Source organism: Odontesthes bonariensis, chromosome 3 (assembly GCF_027942865.1).
Source record: "Odontesthes bonariensis isolate fOdoBon6 chromosome 3, fOdoBon6.hap1, whole genome shotgun sequence".
Lineage (NCBI taxonomy): Eukaryota > Metazoa > Chordata > Actinopteri > Atheriniformes > Atherinopsidae > Odontesthes > Odontesthes bonariensis.
This window is the reverse complement of record NC_134508.1, coordinates 38,600,529-38,620,385: the sequence shown is the minus strand read 5'-3', so window position 1 is coordinate 38,620,385 and position 19,857 is coordinate 38,600,529. Positions and strand designations below refer to the sequence as shown.

Sequence of the window (19,857 nt, the reverse complement as noted above, 5' to 3'; positions counted from 1 at the left end):
GCACTTTGGTTGGCTGAGGTTGATTTTGAACATGCTTTAAAAATAAACTTTGACTTAAACTAATTTTTCACATTACAGTGCAGCCCAGAATCACCATGAAACAGACTTATCTAACTCAGTCTCACTTCATACTTAATCTGCAAATATTATGTGACAGAATACAAAATTTTGAAAAAATACTTTGCAGCTGATTACTAGATACTTCTTTTTAGCACCATCACAACAAACTTAATTCAATAAAGGAATTCAAGTGGTAACACACCTGAAACCCAGCTATAACTGCGATTTATGGTCTGTTAAGATGGATTTTCTCATAACTGAGATCTCTCTAATCTAATGAGAATATAACTGCTGTGAAGAGGAATAAAAACAGAGGAACATTTTTGGATTATTTATGAAAATACAATTTGGTTGTAAAGAGATGTTTGTTTTGTATTGACAGAAAACAGTAAGTTTATTCTTTACATTATTGTATTATCTCTATAAATGCAGTAAGTATGTTATGACATATTTATATTTTATGACATATTTAAGTCAAACTTAATTTATAAGTAGTAATTTCATTGTAGCCTTTTGGCTGGATGTTTCTTAGTTTGCGACATAAACACTTTATGAACACCATAATTCTGGTAAATGTTGCCAGTGTTTTTGATGTGAAATGGATGGTTTATCCGCTGTCCTAACATGATAACTGATTTAATCACAGCGTAACTTCCTCATGGGCAGGACTGGGAATGTTTTTCTTCGACGTTCAGCTTTCATTTTGAAGGATGTGAAACGGTAGTGTCTCTGCATACAGCAGCAGAGAAAGTGTCCACAGAGGACTGTGTGCAGCTTTCACTCTGTGTAAGAAGAGCTGAGAATATCTTTGGGGAATTTTACAGCAGAGCTGAAGTAATGTTCAATCCTCAGATGACAACATGGAGTTTCTTCCACTCGTGTATCTCTGTCTGCTGACTCTGGCTGAAATATCGCTGGGTGCTGAAAGCGGTAAGAAACCTCACTGGCTCCTAAAATAATGATTCCTTTTATATCAGAATGGCTGAAAGTATTTAAATATTTCGGTAGTTACTTGCTGGTACCAAACAGCAGCAGCTGCACCTGTCATATAGATGCAGCTGGATCTGAGACGTCTTCACACAATACGCTGCAAAGCTTCCGTACTTATCAGTTTTAGCACCATCACCCTCAACAACACAGGTGATGTCATTTCACCTCAGCATCCCTCCAGATTATATTCTAATATCTGATAAAGGAACTAGATGTTTGGTGGAACTGCGCAGTGTTTGAGGGCGTCGTCCCCATCCTGCAGAGAGATGCGTCACTATTTACAGACAGATCCTCTCCATGTTACATTAGATTTCTATTACAGGCTGATAGAGTTTAAATGTTTTTTACTCTTTTTTTCTATCGAGCTGGACTATCACTGAAAAAAAAAAAATATATATATATATATATATATATATATGTATATATATATATATATATATATATATATGATGAAATAGGAGACAGTGATAGATGTGTCACTATACTTAAATCAGTAGTGATTGATTTAAATATGTATTAAAACGCAGTTTAAGTCACTTTGTACTCCACTTATGCTCTTTCCCTTATCTTTATTATATAATTGTATTGTTGACATTATTGGAAATGTCACTTTTTGCTAATCATCAGAATTTCTTTTTTTTGACAAAAATGGAAATAATATGAAAATTTGAGGATTTTGGAATTTTTAAAACAGAATAACTTCACTTGTATTATGAAGAAAACATATTTTAGATTGGAACTGTGATAATTGGTGGCATTAACCATCTAAAGTCTGTTGTGTAAATGGTCAGATGTTCAGATGACATTCCAGTGCATTTGATCAGAAGCCTGTTCATCAATGACATAAACCAGCAGACATTGTTCACCTGTAACAGATATGAACGGGGTTAATGTTTCAGCAGAGGAGCATTGGCATAGCTGGAAACCTGGCATCAGAAGTAGGTTAAGGTGATGTACTAATTTCAGAAGCTGGCTTTAATAGCAAGAAGTTTCCATGTGTCTGTTTCTGTTATTACTCGGTATGTAAATGTATTGATTATCACATTTTACATCTTCCAGGTCCAGCGGTCATCAAAGTGACCGTAGAAGAAGGAAATGATGTAGTTTTACCCTGCGTCCTCAGCTCCAAGGAGAACCTTGTACAAATGCTGTTTGACTGGAAGAAGGATGGTCAGAAGGAGGTGTTCCTGTATGATGCTGGCATTCATTACAATAACGGCCGATCTGGTCAAGATGAGCAGTTCAAAGGTCGAATCTCACATTTTCCAGAAGAACTGAGGAACGGCAACGCCTCCATAACGATCAGAAATACCAAGGTGGCTGACAGTGGAGACTACACCTGTGATTTTCCACGTCTGCAGCCTAAAAGACAAATATTCCACATTAAGCTTGTTGTTGGTGAGTGAGTTCTGTCATAAAACACCAGATATTAGCATTTTTTTACTGATCAGTCAGAATGAACAGCTGGCAGGACCTCAGCGGGACTGTAGCCACATGAGGAGGGATTCCCTCAGTGTCAAACATGACTGATATTTGCTTTCTATGATTTTTTTCAAAGTCAGTGTTGAGGTAAGATGGCCAACAGGATTTAAACTTCTCTTGCCTCCTTTTGAGTGCAACCATCAATTCCTCCAAGTAAAGATGGAATAGATGTATTATTATCACTGTTAAAATATTTGTTCAATCTCATTCCTCTTTGAAATTTGACTCTATGACCACTTTTACCCAGACCTGTAGGACTCTTTGTTTGAATCATAATCTGCTCTTATGCCACATAGAACTGGTGCTGATGGCAGGATTGTTGTTTCATATTTTCCCTCAGTCAGTTTTAATCTGATTTCCATTCTTACCTGTATGACGAGTTGTTGATATAACACTAGCACTCTAATTCCTGTTTTCTTTTCCTTTCAGGACGTGTATTAACCTCTTAGTGCTCATTTCTATGATCTGCTTCTCTGTGCTTAAAACCTGCCAGTTTAAAACTGTGTAATCCAAACACCATGAGGGCAACATCCATTTCTGCCATGTCTCTATAAACCAATCATTCAAAAGTTTCATTGCATGCATTCATTTATTTTAAGCGCTAAACAAGGAAAACATAGGAAGAGTTGTGTAGGAAGAAAAGATAGTTTTCTTGTAGTTTCCCTTTAAAATATTCTTTAAAATGCATTAAATCAGTCATAGTGTGGACTGTCAGGCTAAAAATCTGAGTAATTTACCCTGAACTATTCTTAAATATCTCCACAAAATGTCATCTTGATAAACAGAAGTGGCTCTGAGATATTTCAGAAATTGCATTGTAGAGCATCTCCTCTATATCTCAACAGTGCTTTAAAAAAATGTCTCAAAAGATTACAAATAGTGATGATAAATCCACTTAATGGCGCTGAAGACACTGAAAAAATGTTACTAAATGTGCAATATCCCAATGTGAACATTTTTGATATTCAGCTATAGATTTACATATTTGCTATCATTATATTGTATATCTTTTTCAAATAATTACGACTTTCACATTACGTTTTAATCTTAACATCACGCAGAAGCACATTATATCTATCTATACAGGCAGATTATTTTACTTCCAACCAAATTAGTGCCTTTTGGCAGTCCTTACTTCCTATTGGTTCAAAGTAGCTGTCAATAAAACATACCTGTGGTTCTTTCTAAAATACTCTCCCCTGATTGGCTGATAGAGTTTAAAGTCTGAAAGACTCGTCATTTTAACTTGTACAAGCGTGCTGATTGGTTTATTTTATTCCTGGGCGTGTACTTATCACAGAGTTACAGAACATCATTGGTTAAATCTTTTATTGGACCTTTTAAATTGAACAAATTGTCTTCATGTGGAGGTTTTAGAAGTTTTGGTAAAACTTTAAATTCAGATAATTTACTGGTAATTCCACTACTGTTACGTCTCATTGGACTTAAATAAGATTAATTATATTTTTGGAGTTTTGTTCTTTACGATTAGCCTCTGTTTGTCTTAAAATGTTTGTGGTTTCGGTCAGTTTTCCGCTTATTTACGATGATGCGACATGTTAGCTCGAAAGTTTCTAACTATTTATTTCTTAAGAATAACACGCTTTTATTTGTTCTCTCTTAATTCTTTGTTAATTCTGTAATCTGGTGAAAAACGGACGTCTAAACTTTCAAACGAAGTGCCGTAAATTTGTGACGATGCCTCCGGTCAAGACGAAAATATATAGAACATTTATTTATTCATTTTTATTGTAAATATTGGGTCGCATACAACCTCAGCGTCTTAAAAGGTTAAAAGACAGAACAGAGGAAAATATTCCAGGTGAGTCCAAATTATGATGACGTCATGGTTCCCTATATCTCACCTGTATGTGATGTAGTTTATTAGTTAATAAATAGACACATAATCCATGACTAAATTAATCTAACATGATGCACTGAAATGAATGAAGATATCTTTCAGGGAGCATATGTCTGGCCTAGAGGCGCTTAAATGTGTTTGAATTATTCTGCAACAAAAATCTGTTTTCATTTTCATAGATAGATAAATATAAACACTTTATTAATCCCGAAGGAAATTTGTAATAAAGACGATCATTTAATGTTTGTATTTAGTCCAGAAATCTTTGTAATAGTGTGCAGTGCTTTCAGGTCAATTATACAGAGGTTCTCAGAGGACAACTATCACTGATAAACAATAATCACTTCATTTGCACTGAAAATAAAATACATTTCAGAGGAGCCTGTCATTAACTTGACTGGTAACAAATGATTAAAATCGCACAGCTTTATTAACACATTTATCACTGACATAAATAAACCGTCACAACATGAGAGACATATGAAGTCTGTTGCTTTATATTTTGCAACTCGTTTTTTTTTTAACAGTCAACACACATTAATGTGTTAAAAACACACGTGGCTTCCTTTTGATATAACGTGTAAGATTAACACATTTATGATTATTTATTTAGTTGTGAAATATTTTATTCCTTGTGAGAGTTCAGGAATGTGTGATTAATTCACTGTTCTGTTCCTCATATCCTATCCCACTCATACAAGAGGGGCATCATTAACAAGAAAAATATATTTATATATATAATTACTATAATGACTTGTTTTATTAGCTGTGGTTATGTTATGTTCACAGGTGCAGCTCCCAGACCAATCATAATGATAGTTGATGAAACTAAGGACTGGGCTCTCCTGCAGTGTGAAGTTGAAGGGGCTTTTCCTAAACCTAAAGTATTCTGGCAGGACAGTGCTGGAAACATTCTTCCCTCTCCGGAGCCTCAAGTCTCTGAAACAGGAGGCCGCTTCTACGTCACCCTCCAAACTACTGTGACCAAGACCGGCCGCTTCCGCTGTGTAGCTACACAGGAGGAAACTGGCCATCAGATTCACACTGAGACCTTTGTGCATTTGAGTGGTGAGATTCTCCTTGGTTATCTTTCAAAATGCATTAAATTTAGATATTTATGTGTTTTTCAGAGATGTTCCTGTGTGCTCCACCTCAACGTAAAGCTAACCTGCTGAAGGGGAACTTCTCTGAGTGAATATTAAATGTTAAAAAAAAAAAAAAGGTTGAATTAAAAAGTATTGTCACAGTGAAGTGAAACATAATACTTCCATTGTTAAAATACACTTCTGACTTCATGATTGTTGCTTCTCAGAGGGCAGTTAGATGAAATACATGGACATCAGGTTTGGTAATAAATGCTTCAGATGTTTTTTCCCAGCAGTAACATTAGCTTTGTGTCATATAGAGCCCGTTATGTTGCCCACTTCTTCCCACCACCTCTGCTTACTTGTCATCCACAGACTGACGATCAGCTCTAACTCTGAGCTTCCTTTTATCTGCAGTTTGTGGCATCTTTCCCGTAGAGAGGACAACATGCACTAAGAAGGCCTGTTGAGTCTTTCACAGGCTCTCTGTGCTCTTTCTGATTACATTCACTCTGAGGTCTGTGGATAAGATCAGACTTCTGGAGCTGGATGCTGCAGCTGTTTAAAATGTAGACTTGGATCTATAGTTAGTTGAATTAAATCGGGTGAAACAACAGTAACTAACTCTTACATCGAGCTCTGTTGTTAAGAGACATTCACACCAACATCAGAGAAAGCTGCTGTGATTTAGAGTTCAACATAATAAAGCTGAAAGGGAAATGAATAATGGACAAACATTTGACTTGACTCTAATATGAACTGTTGCAGTGTAGCCCTGACGGTTGTGAGACTGGCTTGTTTTTTATACGTTGTGTTCTGTAAAGGCCTGTTCATCCTCTGTGAGAACAGAGAAGTTTGTTCTCACTCTGGGCTGCGAGAACAGAATGATGTCATTCATTTCTCACTGCCCTGGTTTGGAGTTTTCTCAGCTTGTTCTCAACACATCATCTGGGCAGAACTTTTCTCTTGTTTGGTGTTCGAGAACTATTGTGTGATTGGTCAGAAATTTGAAGTGGGCGTGGTTAATGCTGAAGGTTGTACAGTAATGGGTAGTTTTGAGGATCAGCTGTCCAAGGCGGTGAGGAAGTACAAAAATCTTTATAACACATCAGCTCAGAAACTGCCATCTCTGCCATTGTCACCGTGCTGTCGCTGTATTGTTGTTTCTGTCAGATTCCCACAATGCTTTGCACCTGTAACGTGTGCTGCAATGGGAGGGCCCTATGAGGACTTCCCAGGAGCTCTGGAAGTGAAGTGTGAAATGTCCTGTTCAGAACTAACTGTGTTCTGGTTCCTGCTTGAGGAGAATGTGCAGGCCTTAACAGACCTTTGTGGCATTGCTGTTAGATCTAACACTGGGATGCTTGTTGTCTTCCTTTTGTTGGCAGAGCGGTTGAAGAACATGAGACGTTAATGTCACAGGTGTTGCTAATAAAATGGAAGTTTGTATCAGGACAGAATTCAGCTGTGATAACAGATGTGTTGCACATCCAGTACCAGTCAAAACTTTACACACATAATTATTCTAAAGAGTGGGTAGGTGTGTCCAAAGGTTTGACTGAAACTGTCATTTTCATTATATCAGATTTTAAAACCACTTTAAAATGACTTGTGATGACATGATTTCAGGTGATTTTTATTTACTAACAGAAGAAATGGAACAGAAAGTGATTAAATACGTGAAAGTTATATTCAGACTCAGTAGTGTTTGCTGGCACTTAAATGATTATATGTGTAAGTAGTAGGATGTTTTAGCTGTAATTATGTTGTGCTTTACAGTTCAGCTCTTTTTTTTTAACTCCCTGTTAGATATACTGTTCTAACCAGTTACAAGGAAAGGAAAGATAACACAAAATTAAACAGTATTTTATGTCTGATGTTTACATTTTCTTTGATAAAATATCATTTCTGTTTACAGGTGCAGCTTCAAAGCCATATGTTACAACACTCACAGAAACTAAGGACTGGGCTCTGCTACATTGTGAAGTTTTAGGTGTTTCTCCTAAACCTAAAGTATTCTGGCAGGACAGTGCTGGAAACGTCCTTCCTGCTAAAGAACCAGAGATCACAGAGAGAGGAGACAGCTATGACATCATCCTTCAGATTACTGTGACCAAAACAGACAACTATCGCTGTGTAGCCACACAGGAGGAAATCAGCCATCAGACTCAAACAGAGACATACGTTCATATGAATGGTGAGATCTCTTTGATTTCCTTTGAAACACTGAAATCATTTCAACTGATCATCTGTTTAGATTAACAGCAAAGTATATTGATGATGAAAACATATTTGCCAGTTGAAAAAGTCTCACAGTCTCATTAGTAATAAAGGCCCTGACACTGGGTTTAAATCTGTAAACAGACAAGAGGAGGAACGAGACTCTGTTACAGTTTTCCAAACAGCTGGAGCAACATGATCCTGAAGAGAGAAACTAAAACAACACCTGATGATTTAGATGTTAAAATCATCTAAATCTGTGACATTTTTATTTTCACTTGAAGCTGAAGAACTGATGTGCCAAATGTTCCAAAAACACAGAGAAACCCCCTGAAGTTTCTGTTAGCTGTAATTGTTCAGGTTGGTTTGAATCAGCTCACAGACTGAAAAACAACATGAAAACACTCAAACATGTAAATCAAATGAAAATGTAGGACCACTCTAAACCTAAATATGTGCTAAATATACACATATCCTGGTAATGATGCCATGATGGCTCATAAAAGCAGGTTTTAATGGTTTACTTGTGATTAGGACTGACTGTGTGGCAGCAAAGTTTCTGTGTAACAAACATTAGGTGCAGCAGGATGTTTGCTGATTACAGCAGGAAGTAAAACTCAGTGTTTGCTTTTTACTCAAAGAGAAAATATAGATGAAAGCAGCAGTGAAACTGTCCTCATTCTCATTCCCAAACCTGGTCAGAAACCATCCTTCTAACAGATGTTAACCACCTCTCACATTTACCAACATCTGGCTCATGGTTTGTGTTAAACTAACACTGTGCAGGTAAATAAAGCCGGCAGTAAAGCTGCTCTGTGATGTAAACATGACTGGGACAGATATGGCAGCATAATGTGGTTTACAATCAGATGTGAGTTTTCCTGCAACTTCCTGACAGCACAAGTTCAGATGGTGTATGTGTGTACATACTGTATCAAATAAAAATTAATACATATTTAATATCATTTTAGAGTTTTTTTTAGAGTTAGTCACTGTTAAATCAGCAGAAACAATTAGATTATCTAATTCTGATATGAAGCTATAGAATGAATTCAAATCCACACATCATGACATGTCCTCTTTCTTTTATTCTCATTAATAATTGTTGGTGGAGAGTTTGCAAACAGGAATGGATGAACTAAATTAAACCACCAGATACATGAATAAAGAACAAATACCAGTGATCATAAGATGATAAATGTCAGTTTGTTTGTTTCACACTATAACTTTAATGTATCTGAGGAAAGCCACACTCATATTTCCTCCTGTTTTCTGCCTGTCCTGAGTTAGCTCCTCTTTCTCATGTTTTCTCTCTTTGAGGTCAGTTCACTGTTTCCTGATCTGGAAATTCATATTAAGTGAGATGCTCCATTTTTCAAATGTCTATCCTGAAACTTCTCACTGAACAGCATCAACAACCACTGATTCCTCCTCTTTGTTCTTTCTGTTATCCTCTTAACAGTACTCTTCTTCTACTGTTCTTTTTACGGCAGTAATTGGGCCGTTCTACCATGTAGAAGGACCAACGGAGCAAATATGAGTTCATTCTAAGGCAGATAAAATATAACGATTCAGTAAAGCAATGAGATGCTAATCAAATAATAACTTTTAACAATATAATCGTTGTTTTGTTTCACACTATAACTTTAATGTGCTGCAGCAGCTGTGAGGCTGAACATTGTTAGGCAGCAGTCAGTGGAGAGAGAGAGAGAGAGAGAGAGAGACTGTAATACTACAGAGTAAAATACGGTGTTGTCAGTGAAAGCTGTACCTTTTTAGAATTTTAATAAGTATTAAACAGTATTTTAATCCCATATCTGTCTGATAGATACAGTGGAGAAGGAAGCACAATATTTCTCTAAATATGAAGTAGCAACATAAGAGAGAGAGAGATCCGCTTTATTGGTCATGCATACACACGAAATTTGTCCTCCGCTTTTAACCCATCCAGGTTGGCACCTGTTGACACACACATGCACATGCACAGGGTCACACACTCAGAGACAGATGCCAGCCTGGAGCGGTGGGCAGCCATGAAGCGCCCGGGGAGCATAGGGGGTACGGTGCCTTGCTCAAGGGCACCTCGGCCGTGACAAGGAGGTGGACTGACACCCCTCCAGCTATCAGTTCCACCAATCTTTTTTTTTGAGTGGCGAGAGTGGGAATCGAACCGCCAACCTTCCGGTTATTGGACGACCGACTCTAACCACTGAGCCACGGCCGCCCATGACATAACCTGTAAATCTAAAGTATCATCTGAAAGTTGTACTTATGCAGAATACGTAGTTAGTTGTTAGTTAGTTTCCAACATGAGCTGCAAAGGTTATAATACTTTAGCAGCTGTATGTCAGGTCACATCACAAGCTGCTGTTACTTGGTGCTTCTGTCAGCACAGAGAGACGTAAAGATTTTTAAGCAGGTAAAATGTTTGTTTAACAGATTTCTAATGACGACCATCACAAAATGTAGATTCTCTGATGACATGTGAGACAGTCGCAGCCTCAGCTCAGGCTGCAGAAAGCCTTGGTTACAGACAGACTGTCACATGCTGTCAGATCTCAGCAGGAGTAAAGTTAAAGTCATGTGTCAGAGCTGAAAGCAGAAAAGATTCACACATGCTGCATACTGAAGAACAACAGGTCTCAGAAAGATGAAGGAGACTAAAACATGGCAGTCAGGTCAACTCTGAGGTAGCTGGATGTTAGATACATTCCTAAAAGCAGAGCCTGGATGCTTTAATCTCCACATAATGTTTGACTTTTGAAAGCATTCACAGATATTGTTGCTCTGTTTGTTTGAGGTTGAATCTGCTGTGCATCACATTCAGTTACTTTCTGAGTGTAACATAAACCTTTTATCATCACTTTCAGAGTTCCCCACTGTACCAACTGTTGCTGCTATAATTCTTGGTGTTCTTCTTGTTGGGGCTGTTGTTCTCCTTGTCCTTGTTTCCAAGGGTGTTATCAATCCAAACTGTAATAAAGGTAAGTTTAATTAATATATAAACATGTTTGCAGCATGTATCCCATGTTAAGAGTCCTGACAGTTGTTCACATGCATCATTTCTTGGTTTTTAAAAGGATAAAATCGGATATGTCGGGTTTTAATGTAATGATTTTGTCCTTCCTGCAGACCAACAAGGACCAACAAGCATCTCCTCTAATTCAATGCAACCTTCTGATCAAGACCCCAAACAACCTTTAAATGTTTGAAGTTTGACTTTGGGACTTCCAATCCATACTCGGCACAGATGTTCCTGTACACTATTCCTGCCTCTTGGTTATGGCGTTCCATGTACCTGCCTGTATCTCACAGCCTGCTGTTATGTGCTGGACTGCCTCAGAAGCCTCTTTGCTCAGCCTGCTCCTGGGGTCCTGTCTGGTGTGGTAGACCCTGACCTCTGGTGCTCTTATGCTCAGAGCCTGTTCTTAAGCTGCCATGATTAGTGCCTCCTTGCTGCTCCTTACTGCTCCTTGTGTTGTTCATCTTGTAGCCAAGCATCAGGATCACTGCAGCTGTGGTGTACATCAGCTTGTTGGTCTCTATGATGGTCCCAGTAGGTATAGCATGTAGTGCTGCATTCACATCTTCCAGCAGACTGTCAGAAGCTACTTTGTCTCTTTTCATCTGTCTGTCTGTAAGTCCATCCTCAGGAGAATGTTGATCTTTTGTTTGTTTTTATTGCTTTTAATATTAAATTATATTAGATTAGATTAGATTAGATTAGATTAGATTGTACTTTATTTATCCCACAACGGGGAAATTCACTTGTCACAGCAGCAACAACAGACATGAATAAGAAATTAAAAAAAGAGAAAAAGCAAGTACTAAAAAGTAAAGTGACCTAGTATAAATAATATTGCACATTGTGAAGTTGAAATGAATAAAATCTAAAAAAAATACGGATAAAGAAAAATCTCTATGTGAGTGGTGGATTATCATTGGAAAGGCAACAACATGATCAGTGTATGCATGTGTTGAAAAGTCTGACAGCTGCTGGGATAAAAGACCTACGGAACCTCTCCTTGCACCGTGGATGTAAAAGTCTGCTGCTGAAGGAGCTGTGCAGGGATCCCACAGTGTCATGGAGGGGGTGAGAGGAGTTGTCCATGATGGATGTCAGCTTAGCTAACATCCTCCTCTCACCCACATCCTCAATGGAGTCCAGGGGACAGTCTAGGACAGAGCTCGCTCTCCTGATCAGTTTGTTCAGTCTCCCTCTGTCACTGTCCGTACTGCCCCCTCTCCAGCAGACCACAGCGTAGAAAGTCCTGAGGAGAGCCCTGCACACACCGAAGGACCTCAGTCTCCTCAGCAGGTGGAGGCAACTCTGGCCCTTCTTGTAGAGGGCTTGTGTGTGATCAGTCCAGTCCAGTTTATTGTTGAGGTGAACACCCAGGAATTTGTAGTTCTCCACCATCTCAATGTCCAATCCCTGGATGTTCACCAGATGTGAGGTGGGGTGTTTTCCTCCTGAAGGTGACGATTATCTATATATTTTATGCTGACAGTTACATTCTGAATGAACTCTTGTAATCATTTTCAGGGAACTCCTCTTCTTTGGTTATTTGGTCACTTCTTGGGACTCTGCTTGTTGTTGCTGTTGTTCTAGTTGTACTTTTCATCATGGGTTACAGATGGCTGTAAAGACTAAACTAATCATGATCATCTGAGAGTAATACAATTGATAATTGAAGACGATATATTAAGGTTTTGTAGTTTGTTCTTATTTCATCTAAAGTTTTCTTGTACTTTAAATTCCTCTGAATGTATCTATAAATTTAACAAAAGATAAACATGAAAAAGACTTCTTTTTTTTTTTTTTTTTTACTGTTTTGTTTAATAAAGATTTCTGTATCTGGATTTCTTCTCACTTTCATTACAAACAACCTACCAGGACAACAGTTCTTAATATCTGTAACAAATATTCTCAGTTTATCTGAAGCAAACATAAAGCAAACATCATTTGAGCTGTTAGAGTTAGTTGGATATTTTCAGCAGCGACAACCTTTTTAGAGTGAAATTAATTTGAATATAAACTATATATTTGTATAAATGTACAGCACTTTGGTTGGCTGAGGTTGATTTTGAATATGCTTTAAAAATAAACTGACATTTTTCACATTCCAGTGCAGCCCAGAATCACCATGAAATAGACTTTAAAAAATACTTTGCAGTTGATTACTAGATGCTTCTGTTTAGCACCATCACAACAAACTTAATTCAATAAAGGAATTCAAGTGGTGAAACCCAGCTGTAACTGCCAGCATAGGACTCTAAATGTTCTGAACTATTATGGTCTGTTAAGATGGATTCTCTCATAACTGAGATCTCGCTGATCTAATGGGAATATAACTGCTGGAAAGAGGAATAAAAACACTGAGGAACAGTTTTTGGGTTATTTATGAAAATACAATTTGGTTGTATTGAGATGATTGTTTTGTATTGACAGAAAACTGAGTTTATTCTTTACATTATTGTGTTATCTCTATAAATGCAGTAAGTATGTTATGACATGTTTATATTTTATGACATGTTTAAAGTGATACTCCGGAGTAGATTCAACCTGGGGTCATTTGAACCGTGATATCCAGCCAAGTACCCCACCCGCAGTTTTTTCGATATTGGCTGAACATCAGCCGAGTTACAGAGTTATCCCGAATAGCTTCGTACAAGGGTTAATGGATCCTGGTCCGTATCTCCAAAATTACCACACTAAAATCACATGCCATGACACCAAACTTCTACAGTAGTACAAATATGGTCTGTACTCACCAAACGATGCATTTGGAAGTTTGAAAATAGTCCAGGAGTTAATTATTATCAACACAAGCCTGATAGCTTTTCTGCTGCTAAAGCTGCGTCGACGTCACTTCAGAGAGCTGGGAGCTTCAAAGTAAGATGAGGGTTGATCTACTACTGTAGACAACAAAGTATATGCTATATTCTACATGTTTTTTTTATGAATTTTTATGTTGTAGAGTTGTGAAGTTATTTTATCAATGGAGAAACTGAGCAGCCTTGCTTTGTTGTCTACAGTAGTAGATCAACCCTCATCTTATTTTGAAGCTCCCAGCTCCCTGAAGTGACATCGACGCAGCTTTAGCTGCAGAGAAGCTATCAGGCTTGTGTTGATAATAATAAACTCCTGGACTATTTTCAAACTTCCAAATGCATCGTTTGGTGAGTACAGACCATATTTGTACTCCTGTAGAAGTTTGGTGTCATGGCATGTGATTTTAGTGTGGTAATTTTGGAGATACGGACCAGGATCCATTAACCTTTGTACGAAGCTATTCGGGATAACTCTGTAACTCAGCTGATGTTCAGCCAATATCGGAAAAACTGCGGGTGGGCTACTTGGCTGGATATCACGGTTCAAATGACCCTAGGTTGAATCTACTCCGGAGTATCACTTTAAGTCAAACTTCATTTATAAGTAGTAATTTCATTGTAGCCTTTTGGCTGGATGTTTCTTAGTTTGTGACATAAACACTTTATGAACACCATAAGTCTGTTAAATGTTGCCAGTGTTTTTGATGTGAAATGGATGGTTTATCCGCTGTCCTAACATGATAACTGATTTAATCACAGCGCAACTTCCTCATGGGCAGGACTGGGAATGTTTTTCGTCGACGTTCAGCTTTCATTTTGAAGGATGTGAAACGGTAGTGTCTCTGCATACAGCAGCAGAGAAAGTGTCCACAGAGGACTGTGTGCAGCTTTCACTCTGTGTAAGAAGAGCTGAGAATATCTTTGGGGAATTTTACAGCAGAGCTGAAGTATTGTTCAATCCTCAGATGACAACATGGAGTTTCTTCCACTCATGTATCTCTGTCTGCTGACTCTGGCTGAAATATCGCTGGGTGCTGAAAGCGGTAAGAAACCTCACTAAAATAATGATTCCTTTTATATCAGAATGGCTGAAAGTATTTAAATATTTCGGTAGTTACTTGCTGGTACCAAACAGCAGCAGCTGCACCTGTCATATAGATGCAGCTGGATCTGAGACGTCTTCACACAATACGCTGCAAAGCTTCCGTACTTATCAGTTTTAGCACCATCACCCTCAACAACACAGGTGATGTCATTTCACCTCAGCATCCCTCCAGATTATATCATAATATCTGATAAAGGAACTAGATGTTTGGTGGAACTGCGCAGTGTTTGAGGGCGTCGTCTCCATCCTGCAGAGAGATGCGTCACTATTTACAGACAGATCCTCTCCATGTTACATTAGATTTCTATTACAGACTGAAAGAGTTTAAATGTTTTTTTACTCTCTTTTTTTTCTGTCGAGCTGGAAAATCACTAAAATAAAATATATATATTATGTAATAGGAGACATTGATAGCTGTGTCACTGTACTTAAGTCAGTAGTATTCAAGTCACTGTATTTAAATCAGTAGTGATTGATTTAAATATGTATTAAAATTACAGTTTAAGTCACTATGTACTTTACTTGTGCTCTTTCCCTTATCTTTATTATATCATTGTATTTTTGACATTATTGGAAATGTCACTTTTTGCTCATCATCAGAATTTGTATATATATTTTTTAGATAAGAATGGAAATGTAGCAACTATCAAATTCCATCCTATTTTTAGTCGCTTCTGGGTGCGGGGAATCCAGTTCCTAACGCGCTCAAAAAGTAATGTCCAGACTGGGAGATAAGTTTGGGGATTCTCCCATTTATTAAATACAAGCCGAGTATGAGAATGAATGAGATCCAAAATCCAGGGTGGTGGTCTATGGCAGCATGCAAAAAGATGGCAATTATGGTCAATACGTGGATATGATGAAGCCAAACCAGCATACAACAGAAAGCGGTAAAAAACCGAATTACCTCCCCACACCCCAACCACGCTGCCCCTTCACCTTAACACCTATATAGATTTCTCCCATACCGCCACCAGTGGTAGAGCAAAATATAAGTCAGAGTGTCAATTCACATATAAACCAAACACTGCCACCAAACCAAACAGAATTATCAAAACTAAATAAGACAGACTCAAACTATGCCCAAACACCAGAAAATTACAAATGGCTCCTATAGGAAATAATCAGAAAATTTGAGGATTTTGGAATTTTTAAAACAGAATAACTCCACTCTTATTATGAAGAAGACACATTTTAGATTGGAACTGTGATAATTTGGTGGCATTAACCATCTATAGTCTTTTGTGTAAATGATCAGATGTTCAGATGACATTCCAGTGCATTTCATCAGAAGCCTGTTCATCAATGACATAAACCAGCAGACATTGTTCACCTGTAACAGATATGAAGGGGGTTAATGTTTCAGCAGAGTAGCATTGGCATAGCTGGAAACCTGGCATCAGAAGTAGGTTAAGGTGATGTACTAATTTCAGAAGCTGGATTTTATAGCAAGAAGTTTCCATATGTCTTTTTCTCTGTTATTGCTCAGCATGTAAATGTATTGATTATCACATTTTACATCTTCCAGGTCCAGCGGTCATCAAAGTGACCGTAGAAGAAGGAAGTGATGTAGTTTTACCCTGCGTCCTCAGCTCCAAGGAGAACCTTGTACAAATGCTGTTTGACTGGAAGAAGGATGGTCAGAAGGAGGTGTTCCTGTATGATGCTGGCATTCATTACAATAATGGCCGATCTGGTCAAGATGAGCAGTTCAAAGGTCGAATCTCACATTTTACAGAAGAACTGAGGAACGGCAACGCCTCCATAACGATCAGAAACACCAAGGTGGCTGACAGTGGAGACTACACCTGTGATTTTCCACGTCTGCAGCCTAAAAGACAAATATTCCACATTAAGCTTGTTGTTGGTGAGTGAGTTCATTCATAAATCACCAGATATTTGCATTTTTTTACTGATCAGTCAGAATGAACAGCTGGCAGGACCTCAGCAGGACTGTAGCCACATGAGGAGGGATTCTCTCAGTGTCAAACATGACTGAGGTTTGCTTTCAATGATTTTTTTAAAGTCAGTGTTGAGGTAAGATGGCCAACAGGATTTAAACTTCTCTTTTCTCCTTTTGAGTGCAACCATCAATTCCTCCAAGTAAAGATGGAATAGATGTATTATTATCACTGTTAAAATGTTTGTTCAATTTCATCCCTCTTTAAAATTTGCCTCAATGACCACTTTTACCCAGACCTGTTGGACTCTTTGTTAGAAGCATAATCTGCTCTTATGCCACATAAAACTGGTGCTGATGGCAGGATTGTTGTTTCATATTTTCCCTCAGTCAGTTTTAATCTGATTTCCATTCTTACCTGTATCTGTGACGAGTTTTTGATATAACACTAGCACTCTAATTCCTGTTTTCTTTTCCTTTCAGGACGTGTATTAACCTCTTAGTGCTCATTTCTATGATCTGCTTCTCTGTGCTTAAAACCTGCCAGTTTAAAACTGTGTAATCCAAACACCATGAGGGCCACATCCATTTCTGCCATGTCTCTATAAACCAATCATTCAAAAGTTTCATTGCATGCATTCATTTATTTTAAGCTCTAAATAAGTTAAACTGAAGAAGAGTTATGTAGGAAGAAAATATAGTTTTCTTGTATTTTCCCTTTCAATTTTTCTTTAAAATGCATTAAATCAGTCATAGTGTGGACTGTCAGGTTAAAAATCTGAGTTTTTTACCCTGAACTATTCTTAAATATATCCACAAAATGTCATCTTGATAAACAGAAGTGGCTCTGAGATATTTCAGAAATTGCATTGTAGAGCATCTCCTCTATATCTCAACAGTGCTTTAAGTAAAATGTCTCAGAAGTTTACAAATACTGATAATAAATCCACTTAATGGCGCTGAAGACACTGAAAAAATGTTACTAAATGTGCAATATCCCAATGTGAACATATTTTTAATATTCATTTTAGATTTACATATTTTTTATCATTGTATTTTATATCTTTTTCAAATAATTACGACTTTTACATTGTGTTTTTAACTTATAATCACTCAGAAGCACATTATATTTACCTATACAGGCAGATTATTTTACTTCCAACCAAATAGTGCCTTTTGGCTGTCCTTACTTCCTATTGGTTCAAAGTAGCTGTCAATAAAACATACCTGTGGCTCTTTCTCAAATACTCTGCCCTGATTGGCTGATAGAGTTAAAATTCTGACAGGCTCGTCACTTTAACTTGTACAAGCGTGCTGATTGGTTTATTTGGTTCCTAGGCGTGTACTTATTACAGAGATACAGAACATCATTGGTTGAATCTTTTATTGGCCCTTTTAAATTGAGAAAAATGTCTTCATATGGAGGTTTTCGAAGTTTTTGTAAAACTTTAAATTGATATAATATAGTGTTAATTCAGCTAATGTTACGTCTCATTGGACTTTAACAAGATTAATTTCACTTTTGGAGTTTTGTTCTTTACGATTAGCCTCTGTTTGTCTTAAAATGTTTGTGGTTTCGGTCAGTTTTCCTCTTATTTACGATGATGCGACATGTTAGCTCGAAAGTTTCTAACTATTTATTTCTTAAGAATAACACACTTGTATTTGTTCTCTCTTAATTCTTTGTTGTAAGTCTGTAATCTGGTGAAAAACGGACGTCTAAGCTTTCAAAGGAAGTGCCGTATGTTTGTGGCGATGCCTCCGGTCAAGAAGAAAATATTTAGAACATTTATTTATTCATTTTTATTGTAAATACTGGGTCGCATACAACCTCAGCGTCTTAAAAGGTTAAAAGACAGAACAGAGGAAAATATTCCAGGTGAGTCCAAATTATGATGACGTCATGGTTCACCACTATATCTCACCTGTATGTGATGTAGTTTAATAGTTCATAAATAGACACATTATACATGACTAAATGTATCTACAATGATGCACTGAAATGAATGAAGATATCTTTCAGGGAGCATATATCTGGCCTGGAGGCTCTTAAATGTGTTTGAATTATTCTGCAACAAAAATCTGATTTCATTTTCATAGATAGATAAATATAAACACTTTATTAATCCCGAAGGAAATTTGTGATAAAGACGATCATTTAATGTTTTTATTAAGTCCAGAAATCTTTGTAATAGTGTGCAGTGCTTTCAGGTCAGTTATACAGAGGTTCTCAGAGGACAACTATCACTGATAAACAATAATCACTTCATTTGCACTAAAGATAAAATACATTTCAGAGAAGCCATTAAGTCATTAACTTGACTGGTAACAAATGATTAAAATCACACAGCTTTATTAACACATTTGTCACTGACGTAAATAAACCGTCACAACAGGAGAGACATATGAAATCTGTTGCTTTAAATTTTGCAGCTCGGTTTTATTTAACAGTCAACAGCACATTTAGTGTGGCTTCCTTTTGATATAACATGTAAGATTAACACATTTATGGTTATTTATTTAGTTGTGAAATATTTTATTCCTTGTGAGAGTTCAGGAATGTGTGATTAATTCACTGTTCTGTTTCTCATATCCTATGTGTCTTCTATTCAACACACTATAATCCACTCATACAATCATTTACAAAAGTAAAAATATGATTTAATTCGTTGTTTTATAAGCTATTGTTAATGTTATGTTCACAGGTTCAGCTCCGGAACCATCTGTCATAACACTTGATCAAACTAAGGACTGGGCTCTCCTACAGTGTGTGGTACGAGGTGCTTTTCCTAAACCTAAAGTATTCTGGCAGGACAGTGCTGGAAACATTCTTCCCTCTCCGGAGCCTCAGGTCTCTGAAACAGGAGGCCGCTTCTACGTCACCCTCCAAACTACTGTGACCAAGACCGGCCGCTTCCGCTGTGTAGCTACACAGGAGGAAACTGGCCATCAGATTCACACTGAGACCTTTCTGCTTATGAGTGGTGAGGTTCTCCTTGGTTATCTTTCAAAATGTTATATATATTTTTGTTATTCCAGATATTTATGTGTTTTTCAGTGATGTTCGTGTGTGCTCCACCTGAACTTAAAGCTAACCTGCTGAAGGGGAACGTCTCTGAGTGAATAATAAATGTTAAAAAAAAAGGTTGAATTTAAAAGTATTGTCACAGTGAAGTGAAACATAATACTTCCATTGTTAAAATACACTTCTGACTTCATGATTGTTGCTTCTCAGAGGGCAGTTAGATGAAATACATGGACATCAGGTTTGGTAATAAATGCTTCAGATGTTTTTTCCCCGCAGTAACATTAGCTTTGT

General features: G+C 37.4%; 2 protein-coding genes across 2 annotated transcripts; both read left to right on the top strand.

Moving 5' to 3' along the window:
* Nucleotides 1–700: 700 nt before the first annotated feature.
* LOC142377544 (CD276 antigen homolog) lies at nucleotides 701–3,101 on the top strand. Its single transcript, XM_075461771.1, has 3 exons — nucleotides 701–990; nucleotides 2,110–2,448; nucleotides 2,962–3,101. The coding sequence occupies exons 1-3, from the start codon at nucleotides 921–923 to the stop codon at nucleotides 2,979–2,981; spliced, it is 429 nt and encodes a 142-aa protein (XP_075317886.1). The 5' UTR covers nucleotides 701–920; the 3' UTR covers nucleotides 2,982–3,101.
* Nucleotides 3,102–14,319: 11,218 nt separating this feature from the next.
* LOC142377545 (CD276 antigen homolog) lies at nucleotides 14,320–17,073 on the top strand. The gene is made up of 3 exons (XM_075461772.1): nucleotides 14,320–14,576; nucleotides 16,167–16,505; nucleotides 17,022–17,073. Exons 1-3 carry the CDS (start codon nucleotides 14,507–14,509, stop codon nucleotides 17,039–17,041), a joined length of 429 nt encoding a protein of 142 aa, XP_075317887.1. The 5' UTR covers nucleotides 14,320–14,506; the 3' UTR covers nucleotides 17,042–17,073.
* Nucleotides 17,074–19,857: the final 2,784 nt, after the last annotated feature.

Excerpts from the sequence above, each read along its gene's own strand:
- LOC142377545 (XM_075461772.1), top strand. The coding sequence starts at position 14,507 with ATGGAGTTTCTTCCACTCATGTATCTCTGTCTGCTGACTCTGGCTGAA. Across the intron at positions 14,577-16,166 it reads ATCGCTGGGTGCTGAAAGCG|GTCCAGCGGTCATCAAAGTG; the intron begins GTAAGAAACCTC and ends TACATCTTCCAG. Across the intron at positions 16,506-17,021 it reads CCACATTAAGCTTGTTGTTG|GACGTGTATTAACCTCTTAG; the intron begins GTGAGTGAGTTC and ends TTTTCCTTTCAG.
- LOC142377544 (XM_075461771.1), top strand. The coding sequence starts at position 921 with ATGGAGTTTCTTCCACTCGTGTATCTCTGTCTGCTGACTCTGGCTGAA. Across the intron at positions 991-2,109 it reads ATCGCTGGGTGCTGAAAGCG|GTCCAGCGGTCATCAAAGTG; the intron begins GTAAGAAACCTC and ends TACATCTTCCAG. Across the intron at positions 2,449-2,961 it reads CCACATTAAGCTTGTTGTTG|GACGTGTATTAACCTCTTAG; the intron begins GTGAGTGAGTTC and ends TTTTCCTTTCAG.